General features: G+C 39.0%; 2 protein-coding genes across 2 annotated transcripts in view; one reads left to right on the plus strand and one right to left on the minus strand.

The window, feature by feature from the left end:
* The first annotated feature begins 8,112 nt into the window (after nt 1–8,112).
* Nucleotides 8,113–18,829, plus strand: LOC121872889 (fructose-bisphosphate aldolase-like). The gene is given in 12 exon segments (XM_042375978.1): nt 8,113–8,265; nt 11,329–11,539; nt 12,281–12,299; nt 12,302–12,399; nt 12,577–12,706; nt 12,709–12,818; nt 12,983–13,068; nt 13,070–13,163; nt 13,318–13,338; nt 13,340–13,479; nt 13,481–13,565; nt 16,770–18,829. Coding segments are annotated over 12 exon segments (1,173 nt in total). The 5' UTR covers nt 8,113–8,179; the 3' UTR covers nt 16,863–18,829.
* A 1,648-nt stretch (nt 18,830–20,477) lies between these two features.
* Nucleotides 20,478–24,738, minus strand: part of LOC121873047 — a 9,052-nt gene continuing 4,791 nt past the window's right edge. Inside the window, exons 3-4 of the mRNA XM_042376361.1 lie at nt 20,613–20,682; nt 20,478–20,529 (exon numbers count right to left, since the gene is read on the minus strand). Coding sequence (XP_042232295.1) covers nt 20,478–20,529; nt 20,613–20,682 — 122 coding nt within the window. The remainder of the gene's footprint in view (nt 20,530–20,612; nt 20,683–24,738) is intronic.

Raw genomic sequence — 24,738 nt, forward strand, 5'->3', positions numbered from 1 at the left:
TAGATTTCTTTGAAAATCTCAGTACAATATACTGTAAGTACTCCTGAGCAAGCTGATTCCAAATCTATGGTCCACGATTCGATTGGCGGGTAATTATTTTGTATGATGCTTGGAATATTTTAATTACATTACAGTATTTCAATGCTAATTGTTCGGCAACTATGGGTTTCCCAGGTGCAATATTGTTTTGTTTTTTATTCTGGAAGTACTTAATTAGTTAAACCCTGTGTGACCACCGCCCGTGACCCCACCTGGACTTATACAACCTTAGTTTATTCTCAAGTGATCCACTTGACTATTGTTGACTATAGACAGTACTGTATATACTTATTTCACTGTTACGTTTTTGGAGTTACTTACTCGTAGGTGATGAAACGGTAATGAATTGTGTGTGAAGATTTTTATTTATTTTTAATAAATATTGGTTTACTCACCATCAACTGGCTGCATCTACCTGAACCGTGGGCCACATTAAATAGAATTTCCCAATCACACCACAGGCCGCACAAACACTTCGTTCCGGGCCGCCCATGGCTGACCTAGATTGTGAAGTTTTGATAATTATTTATAAATGATATGAGGATACCTAATAATTCGAATTTCAAATTTTGGACCACAGATCCTTAATCTGCATGCTGAAAACAAATATATACAGGAAATCTCAGTATACTAGGTCGTTCTCGACACACCCGTATTTCCTTTGTCTGTCAGTAATACCGTGGGGTACGTGGTATTTGGGTTCACACTCAGGATGGAATGGAGAAAAGGAATCACAATGTGCTTCTGTATACATGTTGTATTTGATGTACAATGCAGCTTGGTGCTGGGAAGTGGCAGCGTGGTTACAAGCGTGATGTACTGTAGAGAGCTGGTTGGTGAGGGCAGAGGACAGCTGGTCGCCAGCTCGCCGGCAGGAGCGAGGACCGCCAGGCAGCGGCGGAGGAGGTGGTGTTGCGGGGCGAAGAAGTTGGTGGGAGAGAGGGACACTGGTCGCCATGCGAGAGGAGGGAGGGGTGGCTTGCTGGTTGGTGTAGGTAGAAAGAGGGTGGTCACCACGAGGTCAGGTCTAAATAGCGGAGGTAGATGTGGCCTAGTAGTTGACCTCCGTCATGTAAGGCGCGCTGGTTGACCTAGACCACGAGGCACACACTGTGGAATTAGCGGGGTCGGCTACTCAGCGACAAACAGCGTTTGTAGGGGAGAAATCCACTACAATACTCCTCCTTCCCTCCAGGTGGTGTAGGAGACTTGTTGTCTGCAGGGTTGCATGGCACATGTGAGGCAGAACGGGCGGTGCATGCCTATGCGAAACATAACGGCGATGGCGTGGATGAGCCGGCCACTAGTGGAGGCAACTGTCTAGACACACAAGATCTGTGGAGAAGAGGAGAAAGAGGGTTGTGGAGGCGATGAATATTGTGCTTCACTCGCGACATGTAGAGTCGTCAGATGCGCCTGCTGGGGTGTGGGCCTGGGTCAGGAGCAGGGGCTGCGTCAGCAGAAGCGGATAAGGGCTCGTGACAGCAGCTGGGTCCACAACAGCAGCAGGGTACAGGACAGTAGCAGGGGGTACCTGAGGGAGAAAAGAGGGTGTGTGGGTCCGCACCAGGCGCATGGGGCGCGTCGGGAGCAGGGGCTGCGTCAGCAGAAGCGGATGAGGGCTCGTGACAGCTGGGTCCACGACAGCAGTAGGGTGCAGGACAGTAGCAGGGAGTACTGCTGGGCCGGGGGCGGCGTCTGAGACAGGGCGGGTGTGCTGGGGTCGGTAGGACGTGGTGCTTGGGGCAGGAAGAGGCTGGTGTCTGCTTAGAGAAGCAGTGCTGCTCTAGGGTGTCTAACCTGCGGTGTAGAGACAGTAGCTGTAGAGGCGATGAAAGCTGCCTCTGGGTGGATAAGCCAGTCTTCCATGTTGCTTGAAGACTGGGAGCTTGATCTGTTTCTCCTCCATCCTGTGTGAGTGCGAATCTCCAGGGGTCACCATTTGTGGGGTTATGGGATGTTTGGTTCATACTCAGGATGGGATGGAGAAAGGAAACTCACCAACCAGCTCTCTCTACATCACGCTTGTAACCACGCTGCCACTTCCCAGCACCAAGCTGCATTGTACATCCAATACAACATGTATACAGAGAGCACATTGTGAGTTCCTTTCTCCATCCCATCCTGAGTATGAACCAAACATCCCATAACCCCACAATACCAAGGTGCTCAACTTTGCCACCCATGTATTGTGTGCATGTAAAGTTTCAGAACTCTAATTGCTTTCATTTTGGAGCTATGGGTGAGCTAAATAATAAAAATAAAAATATGTGTTGTGGACGTTTTCCAACTAACCAGAAAGTAAAATTTGTATTGTGGGGTTTTCCCAACATTTTGGACGGTCTCGAAATTCCTCTAACCAACCCTAATCCAACCTAACCTAATCTAACCAAACGTAATTGAACCTATGACCTTAACTGTTTAATGTTCACATCTAAAATATCTATTATATATTGTTGGAGGTACACCCGTAAAAAATTATTCGGCACCCGTGTCATATTGTATCACGCCGTAAGGGTGCCGAATAATTTTTTAGTGGGTGTACAACAGTAACGTGTGCATCCCTTTGGTGTCCTGGGGTTGAATCCTGAAGTTGAAGGGCGTTATCCAGTGTGACTCTACCGAAGACGACAGGTTTATTTCCTCCAAGTATTCTGGTTTAGTTCTGTATTAAAACTGAGCAGTAAAGTTCATAACAAAGAACAGACCAACCACCAAATAGCTCGATTATTGCATGATTATTGCATGATTATTACACCCCAAATTGTAGTGTTTCAAGTGACCAATCAGAATTTGCCTTAATCCACATATCCTCTGGAGAAAGACCGTCGGGTAGAATAGGTGTTTGTGATGAGGGAGGCAACAAGGTATATGGTGGTGGTGTGTGTTGGTGCTGTTGTCTGTTCCCAGGGTGGGCGGGTGCCAACTTAGAGGAGCCAGGAATAACTCTGGTGTAGGAGCAGCGACCTCTACGCCCTCGGCCCTCACACACACCTCATTACCTCCTCCTCCCAAGGTCAAACTCTAGGAACTGCCACAACTACCTATGTCTTGAAAAGTTCCCCAAACCTGACAAATCTGAAATGATCTCGTCAATGTTACCACAGCTGCCTTAAATTATCACACACAAGGTCACACACACACACCCTGCAGATTCTTCCCAACTTGAGAATTTTAAATTTTCACGCAGTTGCCACGATTGTCACAAGCTTCTTGAAATCCTCTCACATAAGTAAACTCATAACGACTTAGAGTAAATTTCGTCCAATTAAATAAATATGACGTATTTTCATAGTGTGCTCTCGCCATGGCTAAGACTTACAAGTATTAAGTGAAATATACATGTGAGAAAACTTGAGTTGATGATCCTGTCGTGTTTCCTCATGCTGCGCACTGGGGACACGTCATTAGAGCGGTAACTGTTGCCGCCGGTGTCTGCATACAGTAATTTATCATAGTACTGTATATTTATATGGCGGCAGCATGATTTGAGATGGGAAATACTGTATATATAATTTTGAATGCCAAGCCGTACCCCCTGGAAACCACCCTTCAGCTCACATTTCTCTTGTTTTATATTTCTAAACCTCAGGCCTAGGAGAGACAGTATCAATAAGGCGTGTTTATCTGGAGAGAGAATAAAATTTCACTACACTGGCCATGGGGCTGGACTCCCACAATACAACCACTGCTGATGCCCCATAGTTACTACAAATATTGAAACGCGGAATTAACTGAACAAAATTGATAAAATGATGATTTCGAAACCTTATTATACCAATTTGTAGATATAAATTTCCTTTATTGTTTCTTCCTAGTGTTCTGGCCACCTTCACACACCACCTCCAAGGTCTTTCATGTGACCAGTTTGAACCCATTGTTGTCAGGTAGTAGCAGTTGTGATGTCATGGGGTGGGGAGGTTGGTTGCAATGCCTTTAGTATTTAAAATATTATATTTACGCTGTTCGTGATTCTCATCTCGTATCTTTGTAATTATTGACATAATGTACGTCATTAGCTGTCACTGTTATATGAACCTGTATCAAATATCCTGTTTTAAAGGGTATTCATTTCTCCTTTGGTGATCTTAAGGGAGAAAATTCAAAGTAAGGCTTTGTAGTCACTTAAAAACTATCTGTTTGGGGGGATCGATGAAATTATTAATGAACACTGCGACTCCTGTTGTCTCGGTAGAGTTGCCAAAATTCTTCCTACGTTGTCATTATATTTCCAACACAATTCTGTATACGTAGATGGTTTTTTGTTTGGCTGTACGTCCGTGGAGTATGTGCAATGTGCAAGTTGGTAGAATTTTGACTTGTAGATATTTCTAGACTTCTTATTACTTTTTTTTAAATTCACAGATTTTAAGAAAAAGTATATAAAATCAATTTGATTATTCTTTTCACCGCGTGTTAGGTTATCGACCGGTCGGCTAGCTCTGTTACAAACTTGCCAAATATCAGAACGTATGGTCACATTTTTCTTTGATTGATATACAGCAGAAGACGCCTGCCACCCAATAGACACAAATAAAAGCTGATCCTCTTACAGCGTTAAAAAAAATATACTTTGTAAGTACAGTACATTAGAATTTTAGATTATCAGAAAAAAGTAACGAAATTGTTAGTGCCATTTTGATTGCCACCAGGTAGTAAGGTGAATACAACACAGAATACAAATTAATGTATCTCATAAATTTTGATAAAAAATACTGTGTTTTCAATACTTTAACCTCCGCCAAGTATGGTATTATTTTTATTATTATTATTATTATTATTATTATTATTATTATTATTATTATTATTATTTATAAAGTTATTTCAGTTGCTGTTACTATTATTTTTTTTATAAATGAAACTGGAGACGATAGCTCTATTGATGATGTTTTACCTGTTAACAATAGCAAAGAGCTACACTGATATATCTATTGTCACAGAAACATATAAACGATGGGTTTTGTCTCCTGATTGGCGGATGACATTAGACCTTGTGATATCAGTGGGTGACGTATAGAAATAATATCCTGCTCTGTGTGAATGATCATTCTACGAACATCACATGAACTTGCTTAGCCTCTTTGCCCTTGGTCAGCCCACTAGCCGGTTGGGGATCGGTTAGTTCTCTGGGCTTGTACAGGCTCGTGAATATCAAGTCAGGTTTTAAAAGAGTTCATACTTGATGCTGTCACAACATTATCTAGCAGGATATTCCGAGATTACACAACACTTACTTCAAAGAAATTAACTCAGACATTTTTCTGTACTAACAAGTTCTATTACTAGAGACTGCGACCTTTTGTGGGGCGGCCTAATGAAGTACTTATAAACTTATATCAAATCGGTCCTTACCCCTCAGTATTATAGGTAACCAAAGGCTTGCAGATCTCCGGTAAGCGAGGTGTCAGTACCGGCGCCAGTGTGGTGGTCCTCCTTGGGGTGATCTCGATCAATTGGTAGCCTTTGGTGTATCTCACATCGAACAGAATTATAATACTTCAAGTAAGGGAGCACTACGTTTGAAAGGCTTTATGAGAGACGGGATATCTAAGTATTTGTAAGATCTTTGTATAAATCACAAATTATTATCAATATTCAACTTCTCACAATGATCCGAGAACTTTAATATGTTATAATAAATGTACACCCAGATCTTTCTTGCATCTTATAATTATCAGTTAATAAAGTGTCATCGTAACGTAGTTGAATATTTACATTCGGATGGTACTTCTTTAATAATTACGTCACATTATTAACTCGTCTTTTTTATACTCCAAACCAAATGGATTTATTTCAAAATGAATACGAATTTAATCTGCGAGCTACATAAGAAACTAAACTGCTGCATTAATGATATATATATATATATATATATATATATATATATATATATATATATATATATATATATATATATATATATATATATATATATATATATAACTATATAAGTATTAATGCGACTTAACGGAAACCTTCTTCCAATGATATACTGAAATCTTTCATAAAATGGTTATATAATTTTTTTTAATTATAAATATGACATGTGCAGCCTTAGGAACACATTACTGGTACAGTAAATACCATTTAGCGGCGGAAAGATACAGCTAATGCTTTACTCTAGATAATATGAACAGTAAAGCACCAAAAACAAAATAAAACAATCCTTATAGCTAGTCTTTTAGAGTATTTTGGCCAAATGACTGATTCAGTTGAGAGCCAACTGATGGTCACGTGCAGACTTACTCGTAAACATCAGTCACGAGAATTCTCAATACTGTACTGTATTTTCTACAGTAATGAAAATTCTCTTATACTTCCTAACCTTAACGGCGCCATGTCTAGTATAAGTATTATATTTTGAATAAGTTTACGTTCATATTATAAGCTGGCGTATATTTTGCTGTAACATTTGCTTCTTGTCCATTCATTAAATCAAATAAAATTATGCCCTTTCCTCATTCTAGTACTTAGACTCATGTATACTATTTTAGGAACCAGGAACAAAGATTTCAAGTTCTTGCAAACATTCAGGGAATGACGTAACCATATTGTGAGTCCTGACCAGTGCAACCATGTTACATAAAGAACGTGTGAGGAAGAAGCCTGCCTGTCTACTGCAGGCAAGGCAGATGGCTGGCGCTAACCTTGTGACCTAGAGCAAGTGAAGGGCGGCATGACCCAGACTGTCGCCGGGGATGCCGTGGCACCCGCCCTCGTACTATCATCAATACCTGACAAACGTTCCCTGCGGCTTGTAGCATTACCTGACCTTCGCGTCATAACATTTTATACTAACATCGTAGAGTAACTATAATATACAACGTGGTTGTTATTTTTTTTACGAATAAAAAAGTTCAATATAAAAATATGTACAAGCAGGATTGTAGATAAAAGGCGAGGCAAGGGGGGAGGTGTGATCAATACTGGGAGGCGAGGCGCCCTCAGGCAAGGACAAGGTCATTTCGAGGAGTTTCTGCATGAGTTTGTATTGTACATATCATGTCATTCAATGAGGTATTTATTTGATATTCCTTTAAGGTGAGATTAAATCACAAATTACATAATACATTCACGATAGTACGTACCCGTTATTTTGAGGCGTAATTTATGATTAAGGTTTGAGCAGCGCGGGGTGTATTGAGCGCGTGCGCAGTGTTGCTGCTGAGGGGACGAAGGGCATTTGAAGGAGAGAGGTGACAATATAGCAGCGAGCGAGGCAAGCACAGCTCACAGCGACGTCAGACCCCTCCGTCACCACACCAGGTACTGCTCTCAACACAATACTACCCCATCCCTTTCTTGGCCATACTAACAACAGTAAATATCTGATATCGTGTCTAAATACGTGAAAGAAACGTGAGACGAAGTGTAACGAAAACTCGTAACAGGATATTGGAGATAAGTGTTACCGGTGAGAGCCCCCAGTGGTGTTAGAGCCGGCAGCCAGTCCTTGGTTGTGTGGCTATCACCGTCTTATGGGGATCACACTGGGTACTGATATCTTAAAACGTCAAGTAACTAGATTTCACAGTAGTGTACTGTAATCTGAAGGACAGTAGGAAAAATCGATAATTTTAGCAGACAAGTGTATTGTAGATCTACACGGTGATATTATATGCAATAACCGATAGTGTGTAATTCAATTTCAATATTTGATTATGATTTAAGTGTGTTCTTTCAAGATAAGCTATTGATCACGAGTTTGCCGGCGCGAGTACGGGAGGGGAATGACCTCATTGTCTTTAATGGGTCACGTTCACCTGTTTCCCCTGACCAACTAAATAAAAATGACACTTTAACAGTTTAAAGTTTATAATAAAGGTAGACTAAAGAATACCAGTATTATGAAATGAAAAAAAGTTGCGTCTACATGTCAACACCAGATATTCCTTAAAAATAGTTATTGCATATTTTCTATAGGCACGCCCACCCCCCAGTTTCTGGCCAGAGGTTCGTGGCCACATTGAACACTAGCACCATACAGTACTGTCTGGACTTGTAGGCTACACCGCGCGTGAGCACCATGCGTCAATACAGTGTCCTGTGCCTCAGGAATGTGGAGTGCATATTGGGTTGTCAGCATTCCTGACGAAACAAACTTATAAAGGGTGTCCAACCTGCTAGTAATTTTATTTTGATGGGCAATTGTGTTAACGGAGAAGTTATAACACCTGTAGAAATCCAAACACCCTTGGAAATCCTCACACCTCGAGAAATGGACAGGTAAATGTTAATTTAAGTATTGGGCATTAGAAAATTTAGCACTTGAAGAAAAACAAGAGCAAATGACTAGAAATAATTTGTCGATGGGATATGGACCGCTGCCCAATGTCAGAGGAAGGTCAAAAACATACGAGGTGAACTCAGCATGTGAAGGTTACAATGCCGGGGTACAAGTTAAGCTTCGTTATTTAAGTTATAAAGTGTAATTATTTATTTTCACATTGTTGAGAGTCAAATCATCGTACTGTACTATATTTATGAAACCGGTTCTGGAAGCAGTTCCACAATCCCCCTTCAATCAATTTCAGTTAATTATCATCGTACTTCAGTGGTACCATATTTTACTGTTGATTCTGCTATTGTTCCAGATACTAAACGCCAATACAGTATACCTAGTACTGTAAGAGTTTAAAACACTAGAACTGATTGATACCACAGAAACGAATTGGACTTACCTGTGATTATCTTCCAAGTGTGCAGGGCTGCCGGGTCCGACTAATTACCCAAATGTAGCCGCAATGAAGTCAAATAATGGTCCTACATGAATAAATCGTTCCAATTTTTGTGACTTTGTGACACCAAATACTAGTCGAGAAGTGATTGGCAGTCCGATTTATTCATGTGGACCAATATTGTTTCATTACCTTTGAAATTAATGGACCAAACTACTGTTGAATTTAGAACATATACATACCTGTATGTGTTAGCAGACTTACTAAGGACACTGTAGGTTATACTTTAGTGTTTTAAATGTAACTGTGCAGTATTTTTAAAGCTGAAAGACTGTAGTACAGTACCGTGTACTCTAGTTTATTGAGTAGTAACACTTAAGAGCAGTAAGGTAATATTTTCGATTGAGGTACAGTAATAGGTTTTACATAATTTTTATTAGGTTAAATATTTGTTGTACATTAGCGCATTTTTGTCAATACAGCATCACCTTATTAATGCCATTATTTGTGCATTCAAATTTGGGATGTACTGTATAACATTAACCTTCGACTAAACTAAAATGATGTCCAGTTTTCAAGAATGCAACTGGAGATGTGCTTCTAATAGTGAAACAATATGAAAAGGAAATGAAATGGAATCACTGGTCTCATATTTGGTTTACTTCAGCTTATATTATAGATGTGGCTTTCCATGTTTAGTAAGATAGTTTCTAAGTTAAAGAACTAACCAGATGTCACATTATAGTTATATTTTCCTGGTACAGTAATCGGTTACAGTGTACCCTCACTTCTGTCAATTGAACCCACGGCGGCCCGTGTAAAGTGAACAACATAACATATGGGATTAATTGAAATAGAGACCGAGCCGACCCCCAAACTCCACTTTTTCAGACACAATACCTACGTTGTAGTAAAAATAACTTCTTAATTTTATGATGGTATGCACACACAATTAATAATTAGAAATATCAATAAAATTAGGTTTTTACTTACATTAGTAGAAAGATGGCTGGGCACGGGGATGGGCGGTTGGTTCGAGCAGAGGGCAGATTATTGGCCCTCACCTGTATCCTTGTATCATTATCCACCAGAGGCTTGCAGGGTCTTTGTCAAACCCTCAAAGTCCATATGTCATATCCTCACTATCATTATCACTGACTTGGGCCGGCTGTGGTGGGTGGCGAGTGAAGAACTTCGTATTATTTTGATGACTGGGCGGCCTTGTGTGCACCCTCTCGCGCCGCTCTCCGTAAAGGGTACACACACGCGGAAAGTGAGCATCGTGTTGGCAGGGAGTGCGGTGGCGATGGAAACCGTAAAGTGGGACCGCGTAAAGCGAGGGTTGACTGTATACTGTACCCGTAATGGACTTTATTACTAAGATATTTTCCTGGTAATTGTTGTATTTTTTTTTACATTTATCAAGTTTAAAATAACTTCTTGTGTAATTTTTAAGAATGGGAAAAGTTTTCGGAATGAATATCCCAGTGTAATGTGCTTGTTACAGGCCTTATAACTACGGTATTTCACTTCTCTTAATAGAATATTATATACTGTACTGTAAGTAAAAGTCTGACTGAACAAAAACATTTTGGTGGTAAAGGTCACACTTTTCCCTTGGTTCATAAGAACATGTATTAATCCTATGTAATATAAGAATACACAGCTTAAGAGTGCTCACCGTGTCCATATTATACAATAAGTTGCTATAATACAGTTCTGTACTGTAAAAAAAAACTGTATCTAGTTTGTCTGATAATGTACTGTATGTGGATATACAGTATTGGTGAAATCTAGGGTGACAGTCCAATAGGGTGTCAGCACAGGTATGAGAGTAATGTACTGTACAGTACTGTATTATGTACATTAAATGTTTTATTTTGAAACTCAGAACTTTCTTTATGCCAATCATTAAGTTTAATCAAGAAGTTGTATCTGTGGCCTTATCCATTGCTAGTTAGCTACACCGTACATAGAACAAAACCTGTATATTTTATTTCCAGTATACTTCACCCAAAAAAAGTGTTGATCTATTGATACCTTTTTTTGTCTTCTGTTTATTAGCTTTCTTACTTTTAAACACTTTCAGCTATTACATGTGATCTACTTAATACAGTATTTGTAAGGATAATCTGTGGAAAACAGCTGTTTAGTTGGGATAGGTTGACTTACCAATTACATTATACACACTGGACTACTGAGGTCAAAGTATAATTTTGGTAGACTGGCAGTCTTATTTCTCTAATGCTCTCCAGTTACCTGTACCAGATTATAAATTAGAAGTGTTATCCTTGTAAGTGTCATTCATTTGGTCAGGGTCAATGCAGAGTCAAAGGATATTTGCCTAACTTCTTGCAGTTTCCTTCAGTTTTAAGTTGAACTTTCAGGACTAATGAAAGTCTGGCCTTATGCAGGTACGGTCTTCAAAGTGGCTTTTCACAAATTTCACTTATCATATCATTTCATGTGTTTAATAAATGCAAAATCATACTTACCGGTAATCAGCCAAGACTAATAAATTATTATCATTGGCACAAAAAAGTTGATCTATGAGACACAAGTTACTGTTCCTTTTTATCTTTAGTCATTCTGTAAAATATCTCTTCTACAGATCCACCGCGACTACCTACTTCAGCTACCCTGATCAGGCTCTCCAGGATGAGCTGCGCAAGATTGCCAATGCCATCACTGCTAAGGGCAAGGGCATCCTAGCTGCTGATGAATCTGTTTCCACCATGGGCAAACGCTTGTCTGATATTGGTGTTGAGAATACTGATGAGCACCGCCGCAAATACCGCCAGCTTCTCTTCACCACTGACAAGGTAATACTGTACTGTGCAGTTATTTTTGTTAGCAAAGTATATTTAGCCAAACCTGAACTCTATAATGAATTTACAAGTACTGTACTGTACAGGGTATGTGCATGACCTTACAAAAACTGTTAATTGACTGTGAGAAAGGATTTACTGATGATGAGAAAGTTTTGATGCAAAAGGTTAATGAGGAATTGAACACATATTAGTGCAGTGAGTATGCATCTTACATGAATCTTCTGATGTCATTCAGTATTTGAGGGAATTTTGCATTTGCTGTCACACCACTGAACAGCATTCTTGCATGCAGTACTGTACAATATATATATATATATATATATATATATATATATATATATATATATATATATATATATATATATATATATATATATATATATATATATATATATATATATATAAAATGTTTTGTTTTTTCAGACATCTTCAGAGGCAACTGTTGCTCGAAGTCTGAAACAATTCATTGTGGTTTACATTGATATATATATATATATATATATATATATATATATATATATATATATATATATATATATATATATATATATATATATATATATATATATATATATATATATATATATATATATATATATATATATATATATATATATATATATATATATATATATATATATTTGAGTAAATATATTGTTGAATTGTCAGTTGATTTACAATACTAGAGTAATTTTTATTTAATATTGCAATCAATTCGTCTATTCTTTGCAGTCCATTTCCGATTACATTTCAGTGTGATCCTTTTCCCTGAGACCCTGTACCAGAAAGCTGATGATGGAACCCCTTTCATCAAACTCATCAAGGATAAGGGTATTATTGCTGGAATTAAGGTAAATATCACTATGTTGTATTTACCATAATATTGTCATTCTGGTTTTCATATCTAATGATATCAATTGTTTTGTGGTAGTTCCTTATGATTTGTGATGTCAATAATGCTTATTAAGGCCTATTTATTTAATGTGTGAGTGAGGTAACAAGGTGGTCCAATGCCTTTTACTGTGCAGGTGGATAAAGGTGTGGTGCCACTGATGGGGTCTGAGGGAGAGAGCACCACCCAGGGTCTGGATGATCTCTCACAGCGCTGTGCTCAGTACAAGAAGGATGGTTGTGACTTTGCCAAGTGGCGTTGTGTCCTGGTGGCAAGAACACTCCCAGCTATCAAGGCATGCTTGAGAATGCTAATGTTCTTGCCCGTTATGCATCCATCTGCCAGATGAATGGTCTTGTTCCTATTGTTGAGCCTGAGGTAAGTTGATGCAATATAAGAAAACATATTCAACACAGTACAGGGTATATACAAACCTTTGCCTTATAATTTTCCTCATATTAGCTGTGTTACCTTCCTCTTTCAATGATGATGATGCAGGGTATTTATATTTATTAGTAATTCCTACAATACAATGACAACAGGTACTTCCCGATGGTGAGCATGATCTGGACCGTGCACAGAAGGTGACAGAGACTGTCCTTGCTTTTGTCTACAAGGCTCTTAATGACCTATGTCTTCCTTGAGGGCACCCTCCTAAAGCCTAACATGGTCACTGCTGGACAGTCATGTGCGAAGAAGTATACCCCAGAAGAGGTTGCCAAGGTAGAGTACTAAAACTTCATGTTTGTTCATCAATACTGTATGGATCAAGATTTGATTTAGAGTATTAAGTGTGGTGGTTGTAATAAATTTTTGAGTGAAAAACTAAATTTCCATTATTATTGTATTGTACACTAATTCATACTGTGTTATATAGGCTACCGTGGTTACCCTCTCCGCGCACCATGCCTGCTGCTGTTCCTGGAGTAACTTTCCTGTCTGGTGGTCAGTCAGAGGAGGAAGCTTCAGTTCATCTTGATGCTATCAATAAGTGTGTTGTTGCAAAACAACCTTGGGCACTTACCTTCAGCTATGGTCGCTCTGCAGGCATCTGTACTCAGGGCTTGGGGAGGCAAGGATGAACAGGTTAAGGCTGGCCAGGAAGAGCTGTTGAAACGTGCTAAGGTATGTGTAAATCATTATAGTACTCATCATTCTTTACCATTTACTTAATACTCAGTATGCTGTACTGGTATTTGAAAGAAACTGTGTTTGAAATAAATTTTGTTTATCATTGAATCCAGGTATACAGTACTGTACCTGGATTTTTCATGATTTAAAAATAAATACAGTACTGTACTGTATACTGTACTGGTAATGTGTATCTACTATATTCACCTAAAGACTTTTTTTTTAAATAACCCACATACAGATTCTGTATAGGGATGCACCGGAACCATAATATGAAATTCCGGCCGGACATCAGAAATTTACCATCATTTTATATAATTACATATTTTGATTTAGATTTTCTATATATTAAATACAGAAGGTGTCATGTACAGTACATTATATGTGATTTAAGATGTTAAATTTTTTTTGCTACGTACATCAATACTCATCAACCATTCAGTACTTTTTTTATGCTGCATTATCCAATAGAAATAAGAAGCATTAACAATGAATTATATTTTAATTTATGAAACAGCAACCAGCACCACTATAAAAAGTTCCGGTTCTGGTATTTTACCGAAGTTTCGGCTGGGAACCAGAACTTCATAAAAATCGAGGTTCCGGTGCATCCCTAATTCTGTCTCTGTGAAGTAGAATTATGGTTGGTGATAGCATTAACATTGTCTTTAAATCTGGCAGAAGACTTGCGTTCTCGCTCACTGAACCATATGTTCCATTGTACTGTACTTCCACCCATAATTTCTTCTGTATTTCATGGGTTTGCAGCTTACATTGTTATAGCATTTGGGTACCATTAAGAACCATAGATACTGATTATTTTTAGACAAAGACAACATAAACACTTGAAGGATACAATAACTACCGTAATTTACTCTAACCATCAATTGGAGACTTCTAAACTTGTTAATGTAACTACTTACAGTACCTGTACTGTACATGCAAAAATTTTGCCTTTGAATTATAAATAAGTTTATACAGTACCTTCAGATAAAATATGTATTGCAGATGTAACTTATCAAAAATATCACCTATTTCAGGTGTAACGTCAACAATCTGGGATGTAAAAACTGGCTCTCCTTAAAATTTGAGAAGCCTTCTCACATAAATCCAAAATTCTCCTAGAAAACTTGAAAAGATCTTGGAATGATTTACATGAACACACTATCCTACATACAGGGCAGTGTGTGGGAGCCTCGTTGCAGAGGCAGCATCCCAGCTAGGCTGTATTGCTATGGCGAGTGTTGAGGCCATGCAGCTAGCATCTTATGTTAAACTTTCATTTAGTTTTTTCATGATGGTTTTAGCTGCATATTTTCATCTAGATAGAATTTTATTAATGTTTTTAATGTGTTAGGTAGAAAGTTACAATATTTGGTTACTATCTTTCATTAGTTAGTTAGGTTTTTTGTTGTTTATGTAATATTGGGTCCTCTTGTCATTGGGAACCAAACCCTATTTTCCCCATTGGGTTTTGTTAATATAGAAACCCAATGAATGGTTTTCAAGGAACCTAACCCATTCATTAAGTGAGGGATACCTGTACAGTATTGTTTACAGTGACTGGCACTGCGGTCTATTTTTTCCCCATTCTTCTGTTTCGTGGTTGAGTGATCATCTATTTGAATGGGGATTATATTTCGGAAAAAAAAGGGTATAGCTGTGGCAAACACTGTACATACTGGTATATGATAAAAAAGTGGGATACATCCTCCTGCAACCACCACTGATAGTGGAAATGGCCTAGAATTAAAGTGAAAAGTTTTGGAAAGTATCAGGGAAAATGTACAGTGCTCTTAAGTAATACAGTTTCACTATCCCTCATCACATTAGTGTAATCGCTCATCGAGACAATTGTGGCTGTGCAGGACAATAAGACCCTCATCGTTATGCGATGAGTAGAATTCGGTCAAAACCTGTTGAATACATTTCATATAACAACTGCTCCATATAACAACTGCTGGTACATCAGGACACACAGTTTGAATAATATGATCAATATACAGTACATAAATACACTTATTAAAGTTATTTAGAGTTTTCGGGTCTAGGGTTAGACCAACGAGAACAAATATAATGTCCTGCAGGAAGATGTTGGCTGATGAGAATCAAGATGTTGCCACTACCGTAAAAGGCAATAGTCTGCCCCTCATGCAATCGCATAGCTGCTACCAGCTCCATCTCGCTTAGTAAGCTATTTTGAGTTGTAAACAGTCTCTTCACTTAACATGTGGCGTACGCACAATTGCGCGTGGCGATAACAATTAGACACAGAATGATGTGGTGCATTACAGACTGTGACAGAAACTTTTGGCGATGGCTAGTTGCTCTGGGAGACTAGCCATGTCACTTATCATTAACATAACTACGTATATACACTGCAAATTCTGATTCTAGGTCTCTGAACGTGGTTGTGGATGATAGTTTCCCAATGCTTTCCAATTTTGTTCCTCCCTTGTTCTCTGCCATCCCTCTAAAATTATAAAACATTAATACTGTACATGTAAAGTACTGTCTCGTCTAAGGCACAGTCCCAGTATGCAGCAATCCTTAAAATTTAGTTATAATATAATTCTCTAGCTTGAATGCCTCCTGTAAGACCTCTTTATGTCTGCCTTTCCTTTACTCCTATTATGACAAGCATAGAAAGTGAGGCAAAATTTAATTCATATAGTTGTTGAGAAGATGTTACTTTACTTTTATCCTCTTCACTTATCGGTTCGTTAGCCGCTTGGGTGATCTGTGTTTAAAATACAGCATAGTGAAACAGGGAAAATGGTCATGTGCTGTCTGTAAGAAAGACGTTGGCAACAACTCATTAATGTGCAGTGATTGTGGAAGGTGGGGTTACACAAAGGTTGCAGTGCTGTAAATGACACAGAGGAGCACTAAAGGTAGGCCAAGAATAACCTTGGGAGAGCTTATAAGAAATGACATCAGAGCTAAGAACATGAGGAGAGAGACTGAAAGAGACCTGCCATTAGCTAACTCACACAAGCATCGTGGAAAGTGGCTATAAAATATTGATGATGGTTGAACAAGTTTTGGTGTACAGTACAGCATTGCTTATCTCTCAAACTTTCAAGTTTTTCATTTGAGGCAATTATTTGGCAGCAGTGTTCCCCAGAACTTGTGTTGCTCTCAAGTTTAAGTAACTAAGCATTACGTTAAAATTCTCTAACTAATTTTTCTCCCCAGGCTGACAGTGAGGCGGCTCAGGGTATCTACCAGTGGGCATGCAAGGGCTATGCTGGTGACGCCGGACTCTTCATCAAGGACCACGCTTACTAAGTCACTCCGTAAAAAAACTAAGATATTATATTAAGTTCCATTTTGTTACTTCAATATATTTTAATGGGTTTAGTATAAAAATCGCAAAATAATATTGATAATGTAACATTAAAATTTCCAGTCAATCACCATCTGACAATTTGTGTAGAAGTATCACCGATAAAACAAAATTTTACACCAATTTTGTTTTTGTGATGCTGAAATTGTACCTGTCTATTAAAATGCCTAAAACAATGAGTTTAAATTTTCATACCAAATTTACATGAAGCACACTTACAATGAAAGTAGGGGCAAAATAGCTTGCTTCTGCTAATTCCTGTAGCTAAGAAGCAAGTTGTTATTTAAAAATGTAGCACAGAAGACACTTGTAAGTACATTATCTACAGTGTTAGTTTTCTTGATTCCACAATATCTCATAAGACCTAACATAAAAATAGCTTTGTTTTCACATTTCAACTGCCCCAGAAAAAAAAAATATTTTTCTTGATGGATTGTGGTGAAAGAAATAACCAGAAAAGAAAAGTTGAGTTATTGCCCTTGACTGCCTTGTCCAACCTAATGATGTGTTTGAGGATCTGGATGTTTGTAGCTATACTTGAGTCAAAATAAATTATATTATTACAAGGAAGAAATGAGGTAAAAACTACCCATGAAATTAATTGTATTAACCATGTAACCTCAAGTTGTAGCTCCTACACGTGGAAACAATTAATTTTCTGTTAGGCATAATGTAGATGCGTCTTATATGTAAAGTACTACTAGCTTCTGTGAATATGATAAAAGGCTCATTGATAGTTATTAAAGGACTTTAATTAGAACTTCTGCAGAGTGTACAGTCTACAGTATATTCTTCTGTATACTGTAAAGTATTTACAGTATTGCATAACAATAATTCCATCGTTGCCAAATATAATCACTAAGCCTTTTATATATTAGTCCCTTGCAATAAAACTGCAGCATTGAAAACTTTGAATTGTACGTTGTCCAATGTACCTTGTATTCATATTTAGTGCAAGCATTGCTAAGGGCAGGTAAAAGAAGCAGGAAAAAGACAGATAGCAGTTGCTGTGTCATGCTTTTGTGTTTGCACAAGAGGCAAGAAATGTGTACAATTGTATATTGGTCTGGAGTGTGTATTGTTGACTGTCATGTGTGAACCTTTCACAGGAAAATTTTTATTCAATATTTATTTTGAGCAAAATACAGTACTCTGGAATCAGTAAGATGAGCAATTTTGACCAGTTTTCAATAATTTTTTTACCAAATCATGAGTTTATGAATAAGGTTTCTAAAAGTACTGTACAGTTTTACTGACATTTAAAGAGAAAATTATCACAGTGCAGTGTTTGAACTTTAGAAACAAAAAATCAAAACTTTTATGAATGTTATGAATAACAGTATTGCTGCACTTGTGCCTTTCATACACCTACCGTACTGACTACTGTACAGTATCTGGTTTCATGAACTTGATGTTGCAAAACCTACCAAACATAACTAATACCAATTGGATAACTTGCCTCCACTCTACCAGTACTTTACTTTAACTAAAAATCCACAAAGTAACAAACTTGCTAAATAGCCTTGCATCTCTACTTGAGCTATGCTATATGTAAATTCACAAATGGTATTAATGTGTTTTACACTCACCAAGTATATAACCTGTAATTAACTGAAACTAAATCATGTGTCATGTCACGTACATTAAATGTGATCTGGTGTTAATTTGAAATAATTCGATTATGTTTATAAAGGTACGGGATATATGTAAGAAAAACAAATGAATATCTGCTTTTTGGTTTTTTGAAGAGTATTACATTTTGCTCAAAATTGAATGTTGACTTTATTTTCTGAGCGAATGGTTTTCTCTATTATCTTTGATGATTTATGAGGATGCACATACTACTTTACCAGGTTAAGATGAATTATGAATGTGAGGGTTAAAGTAATGAAATAAATGAATAATCGCTTTTCTGTTGTGTTATTTCCACTGAAGCTGAATTTCTTTACAAAGATTTATTAACCCTTACAACCCAGGCAATGTAGGACCCACTGGGACCCCCAAGTGGGGATATTTCAGCAACAAAACACTTGTCCTTGTATACATGTCTTGAAAAATGCAAAATGAGGTTGTATTCCAGTACAGTAGTATTATGCACAACCTTGTTCAAAGCAGATCGAGTAGAAATAAAAAATTTGGGCCAATGAAGTGGATTATCTTCACAAATGATGGCAAGTGTTGTGTTAAATGTTCTGTGCATTCTCAGTAACACTGTTACCTCCAGAATGGGAAGGTAATGGTAAAATAAGTCTTAATACCAGTTATTGTGCATAATTCTTTAAACTGTGCAGCTGTAAATTCACTTCCATTACCTGTATCTGCAATGACTACACCAGGACAACCAAAAACATTAATGAACTTGACAAATTCTCTTGTCACTTCCTGAGTGGATTTTGTTCGCAGAGGAAAGAAATTGTCAAACTTGAAATAGTGTCAACACATACTGAAATCCATTCACAACATGATGCATGTCTGTCAAATCCAGATGTGTTCTCTCTAAAGGTTTAGTTGCTTCTGACATCCCTTGCCATTGTTGTACTAGTAACTAGGCCCTTTGTCCCTTTAAATCAGGGGTCACCAAACTACGTTGCATGGGCGGATCAAGTCCTTCCCCGGCTCGTGGTAGCTCCGCCCATGCTCTGACGTTACCAGAGCTTTCGTTCTGGCTTGCAAGTATTGAACAGAATGATTATGTGGCCCGGCAGCTCGTCATTCTTTCAGTTATCCGGCCCACTGTGAAAAAAGTTTGGTGACCCCTGCTTTAAATCTTTGATATACTTCACATGACTACAAACTTCACACAGTCTCTGTGATAATTGGGCCAATAGAACAGACTCTCTACTCTGGCTATGGTCTTCCAGTGCTTCCACTGTCCTAAATGATCTAATGTCTCTATCATGTGCCAACTCTAATGCTGCTCTATGCAAATTATTAGGTACCACTAGGCAATACATCAATGCTCCATCAATTTGTTCCTTCACTAGATACAAGGCTCCCTCAATTACTTCAAATTTATCAATAGTTGTCTTGGGATATTTATGTTTAGGTATCTGTCCTTCTAAATAATTAACCAATTCTTCCCATCTCTTCTCTTTCCTTTGTTCTATGCTAAATTGCCTGAGAGTTAAATCGTCTAGCTGAGGAAACTGACCTGCCATTGTACTCCTGGCTACTTTTCTTAATGCCCTAACTGGTCTACTCAAAGCACCTGCGACTACATTTGTCTTACCAGTCTTGTACTCTTTGTTAAATGTGTAATCTCTCATTTCCAACATCCACCTGTTCATTCTTTGACACACACTTGGTTTTCTTGCTAAATACAGACATTAACGGTTGATCGAAAATCTACATACTAACGCTATTCCTAATGTTTCTTTGTCAGTGGTGGAATACCATGTTTCAGCGGGCTCTAGCTTCCAAGAGAAATAACCAATAGGGCACAAAGAACCATCATCCTGTAATTGATTCAGTGATGCCCCTACACAAAAATGACTAGCATCACTATGTAACTCAAATGGTTTAGCCAGGTTTACCTTCACAAGAACTGGGAAGAAAGCTCATGCCTGCTTTAACATTTCAAAAGCTTTCTGACATTCATCTGAGTGAGTTCTGTGATTGGATATACAATCTTACCAAACTTTTAAACATGCTTACGATAAAATCCGCACATCCCCCAAAATTGTCTGACTTGCTTGACAATAGTTGGTGGTTTACAGTCTGTTACTGCTTTTACATTCTCTGGGTCAGGCTCAATGCCTTTCTCTGAAACAATATGACCCAAGAATTTTACTTGTCTTTGACCAAACTGACATTTAGATAGATTTAACTTGATCCCCATGTTCACAAATCTGTCAAATACTTTATCCAATCTGCCCATTAAGGTATTGAAATCATTTGCCCAGACAATGACATCATCCAGATAATTCCTTATCCAATCCTCTCCTGCCAAAGGAGCTAAGACCTGATTTACTTCCCTTGTAAATATGGCTGGGCTGGCTGACAATCCAAAAGGTAAGCGTTTGAACCTCCATAAGTTATATCCATCACTAAAAGTAGTTATGTCTCTACTGTTATGGTCAAGAATTACTCGATAGTAAGCATCTTTCAAATCTAAGGTGGCATAATATTGATTTCTGGCAGCCTTCGCTACTAATTCATCCAACCTTGGTAATGGTTGTATATCTACCTTTAAATGTTTGTTGACGGCTCGGAAATCAAGTCACATACATTTTGACCCACTGGGCTTAGTTACTAACACGATAGGTGATAGCCAGACAGCTGCTGGTGGTTCAATGATGTCTCTATCTCTCATGTCCCTCATCATTTCCTTAATAATATTCTTGGCCTTCTGGGTACCTATACTGAGGTTATGGGGTACGAGATGTTTGGTTCACACTCAGGATGGGATGGAGAAAGGAAACTCACAATGTGCTCACTGTATACATATTGTATTGGATGTACAATGCAGCTTGTTGCTGGGTAGGTAGCATGGTAATAACCGTTGAGTAGAGAGAGCTGGGTGGTGAGGGTGCCCAGGAGGAGGGCACGCGGCTTGAGGGACACCAAAGTCGCTGGGGGAGTGGCAGCCACACGGCTGGCGCGGAGGAGGAGGTGTTGCTTGCTGGTGGTACTGGGTAGAAAAGAGAGAGTGGTCACAGCAGGGTCAGGCCTTATAAGGCAGGGATAGGCGTGGGTAGATAGTTGACCCCCGCTCAGTGGGCGGCGCTGGAGGTGTAGGCTGGGGAATTCGAGAAGGTTCGGTGCTTGTAGAGGAGGAATCCACTACAAGGTCCCCTCACTGGATTTTCAATGACTATTGGAATGTTAGTTGGTAAACCCTTAATTGATCCTATTTCATCTGAACCCAAGACATCTCAAGGGGCACTACTCAGTTAAGTGTGTTTACTTGGAGCTGGCAGACGCTTGCCCCACAAGGGGTCACAGCTCAAGATTGAAGAAGCCGCAAGTCCAGAAAACTGTGAGGGCAAACTTTTTCAGAGTGAGAGTTGTGAACTCTTGGAACAATCTACCAGAAAGTGTTGTGACGGCACCAAGTGTGAGCTCTTTTTCACAAGACTTGACCAACACTGGAGCAGGTTCAGGTACATTCAGGAGCCGGTGCATGCACAGTACTTGCCAACAGTGCGTAACAGAGACGTGACCGATCGCCCAAGCAGCTAACAAGCCGATTAGTGGTGAAGAGGATAAAAGTAAAAAAAGTAAAAAGTAATCTTTTGATCTTGACCACCTTCCACAAGTGTTCTCCATCATTTGGTTTCCAGTGTACTGCGCACATCATTGTCATTCCTAAAAACCCCCTTTAATTCATACGCTATATAACATTCAAATCCACCGCACTAGTAGAATCTCAGAAAACGGGAAACATTGATAAAGGATAACTCGCCTACTCACTGTTACTGGATCATGTGTTGTATTGTACCCAAGTACGGTTATAGTTAAAAGTCTACCCAGATCCCAACAGGCAACAACAATAAAAAAACAAAGACAATCGGACTATAAAAGGGTAGACAAAGGATGCGAAGTTTTGTTGTGTATAATAAAGTACCATAAATTCCTTGACAAAATATTCAGCTTTATAATTTACCCTAACCATACTTAACCTAAACATTAACAGTATATACATATTTATACAACATACAATAATTTGAACAAGTGGACGCAGGAGGCAATATAGGATAACAAATACTTAAGTCGGAGCTGAGATGGCAACAGTAAGGCTGAGTATTATGAAGGCGGTAGATAATCACTGTGCCGTGGGTTTCAGGATAGGTGATCCTGTGGTCACTTCCCAGAGTGAACTGAACTCTCCTCGAACTGGAGCTGACGAAGACTTGGAGGAGGTGACGCAACAACCAGGATATGGAGAAGAGAAACCTGGAGTGGATAACTAAGAGTAGGCATACTCAGGTTTCTTCCCTAGATGGCGTTGCTCGTGGTGCTGGGTAGGTAGATCAGGACAATAGATGGCGTGGTTCGTAGTGCTGGGTAGGTAGATCATGACAATAGATGGCGTGGTTCGTATCTGGGTAGGTAGATCATGACAATTGATGGCGTGGTTCGTAACAAAATAAATAGAAGGAAAAGCATAATCAGTATACAAAACTGTGGTATAACTGCAGCTTCAGACAATATGGATCTCGAGTTCAGCAATGTGTTTTTCCGATTGTTAAGAAAATTTTAAGTCACTTCCTTTATAACGTATCCCTCGCAAATTACTGAAATATACCGGAATCATCATAGAGGAAAAGTGTCTTAAAATTGTCTAAACAATCGGAAAAACCACATTGCTCAACTAGTAACTACAGGTATTGTCCAAAACTGCAGTTTTACCAAAACTCTATTAAAAAGAAACTTATAATTACTTAACCACTAATGGTCACCAGCCGCATATTTGCCTTTGTTGCTTTATTAACTTTAGAAAATTAGTTACTGGAATTAAAATAAGCACATACCAGCATCTGCCGTTTCCCATACACAGGTAACGTGGTACTGTAGTTGTGTATAATTTATAACTGGCAAAGGTGACAGCTTCGCTACCAGGTAAATTTGTTTGTTTACTAATATTCTGGTTTCTGAGCGTGCTCAGTTCCTTTACCTTTATCGCATTTTACCCTCTATTAATAAGGCCAAAATCTTGATTTAATGGCCTATATATTATGCTAGACTATTTATAATATCCTAGAACTTATTTAACCTAGTCATACTGTCATATATATATACAGTATATATAATCAACACCTCAACCCGCCAGGATTCAGGCCCACGGCCCACAAGCTTAGCTGCAACTGGGGAACGCTAACCGCTAGACCACCAGGATACTAAAACCAATCCTAGACTTTGTTATATTTCACACAAAGCCTGTTCAACGAGCTTATGGCGCAGTGAACCTCTAATGGGGACTACCCGTATCACGTAGGTGGTCAGAATAACGTTTTACCAAATCCGGCTTCGAAACACGAGGATCCATATATATTTCATTAGCCCAATAAAGCATGCGGGCATCTACATACAATCAACACCTCAACCCACCAGGATTCGAACCCGGCCCATGGCCTAGATGACTGTGGGGGGAACGCTAACCGCTGGACCACCAGGATACTAAAAGCCATACTAGAATTTGTTATATTTCACAAATGCCTGTTCAACGAGCTTATGGCACCGTGAACCTCTAATGGGGACTACCCGTATCACGTAGGTGGTCAGAGTAACGTTTTACCAAATCCGGCTTCGAAACAAGAGGATCCATATATATTTCATTAGCCCAATAAAGCGTTCCCCTGTCTCAGTCATAGGCTCGTGGGCCGTGGGTTCGAATCCTGGCGGGTTGAGGTGTTGATTGTATGTAGAAGCCCTGTGCTTTAGGAGGTATCTGTGCAGGAGCTTCGTTAGAGGGATAATGCGTGTTGCTGTCCTCCAGGTTGAATGAGAGCTGGACAGCGAAGAGCTTGCTTGGAGGAGGTGTTGCATGTTCAGGAACGTAGGGTAAAATGCATCTCAATGGAGAGACTGAGAGCTTATATACACAGCAGCCGGAAGTAAACCCGTGGGAACTAGCCTGTTGCTGGACTCCGTTGCTAGGGCAAGCGTCACAGGTGGCGACCCCCCCCCCTCACGTGAGAAGCTCGCCGGTTGCTAGGATACTGTCGCATTGGAATGCAGCTAGGCTTGTAGGGAAGAGATCCACTACAGGGTCACTGCATTATGACCGGACCATTGTGGACACCTACGGTCCCCGAGGGACTTGATCTCACTCTCCTCTACTGTATATATTAGCCTTGTCAAGTATTTCTCCTCACT

This window comes from Homarus americanus, unplaced genomic scaffold (genome assembly GCF_018991925.1).
Source record: "Homarus americanus isolate GMGI-L3 unplaced genomic scaffold, GMGI_Hamer_2.0 scaffold11022, whole genome shotgun sequence".
NCBI classification, from domain to species: Eukaryota; Metazoa; Arthropoda; class Malacostraca; order Decapoda; family Nephropidae; genus Homarus; species Homarus americanus.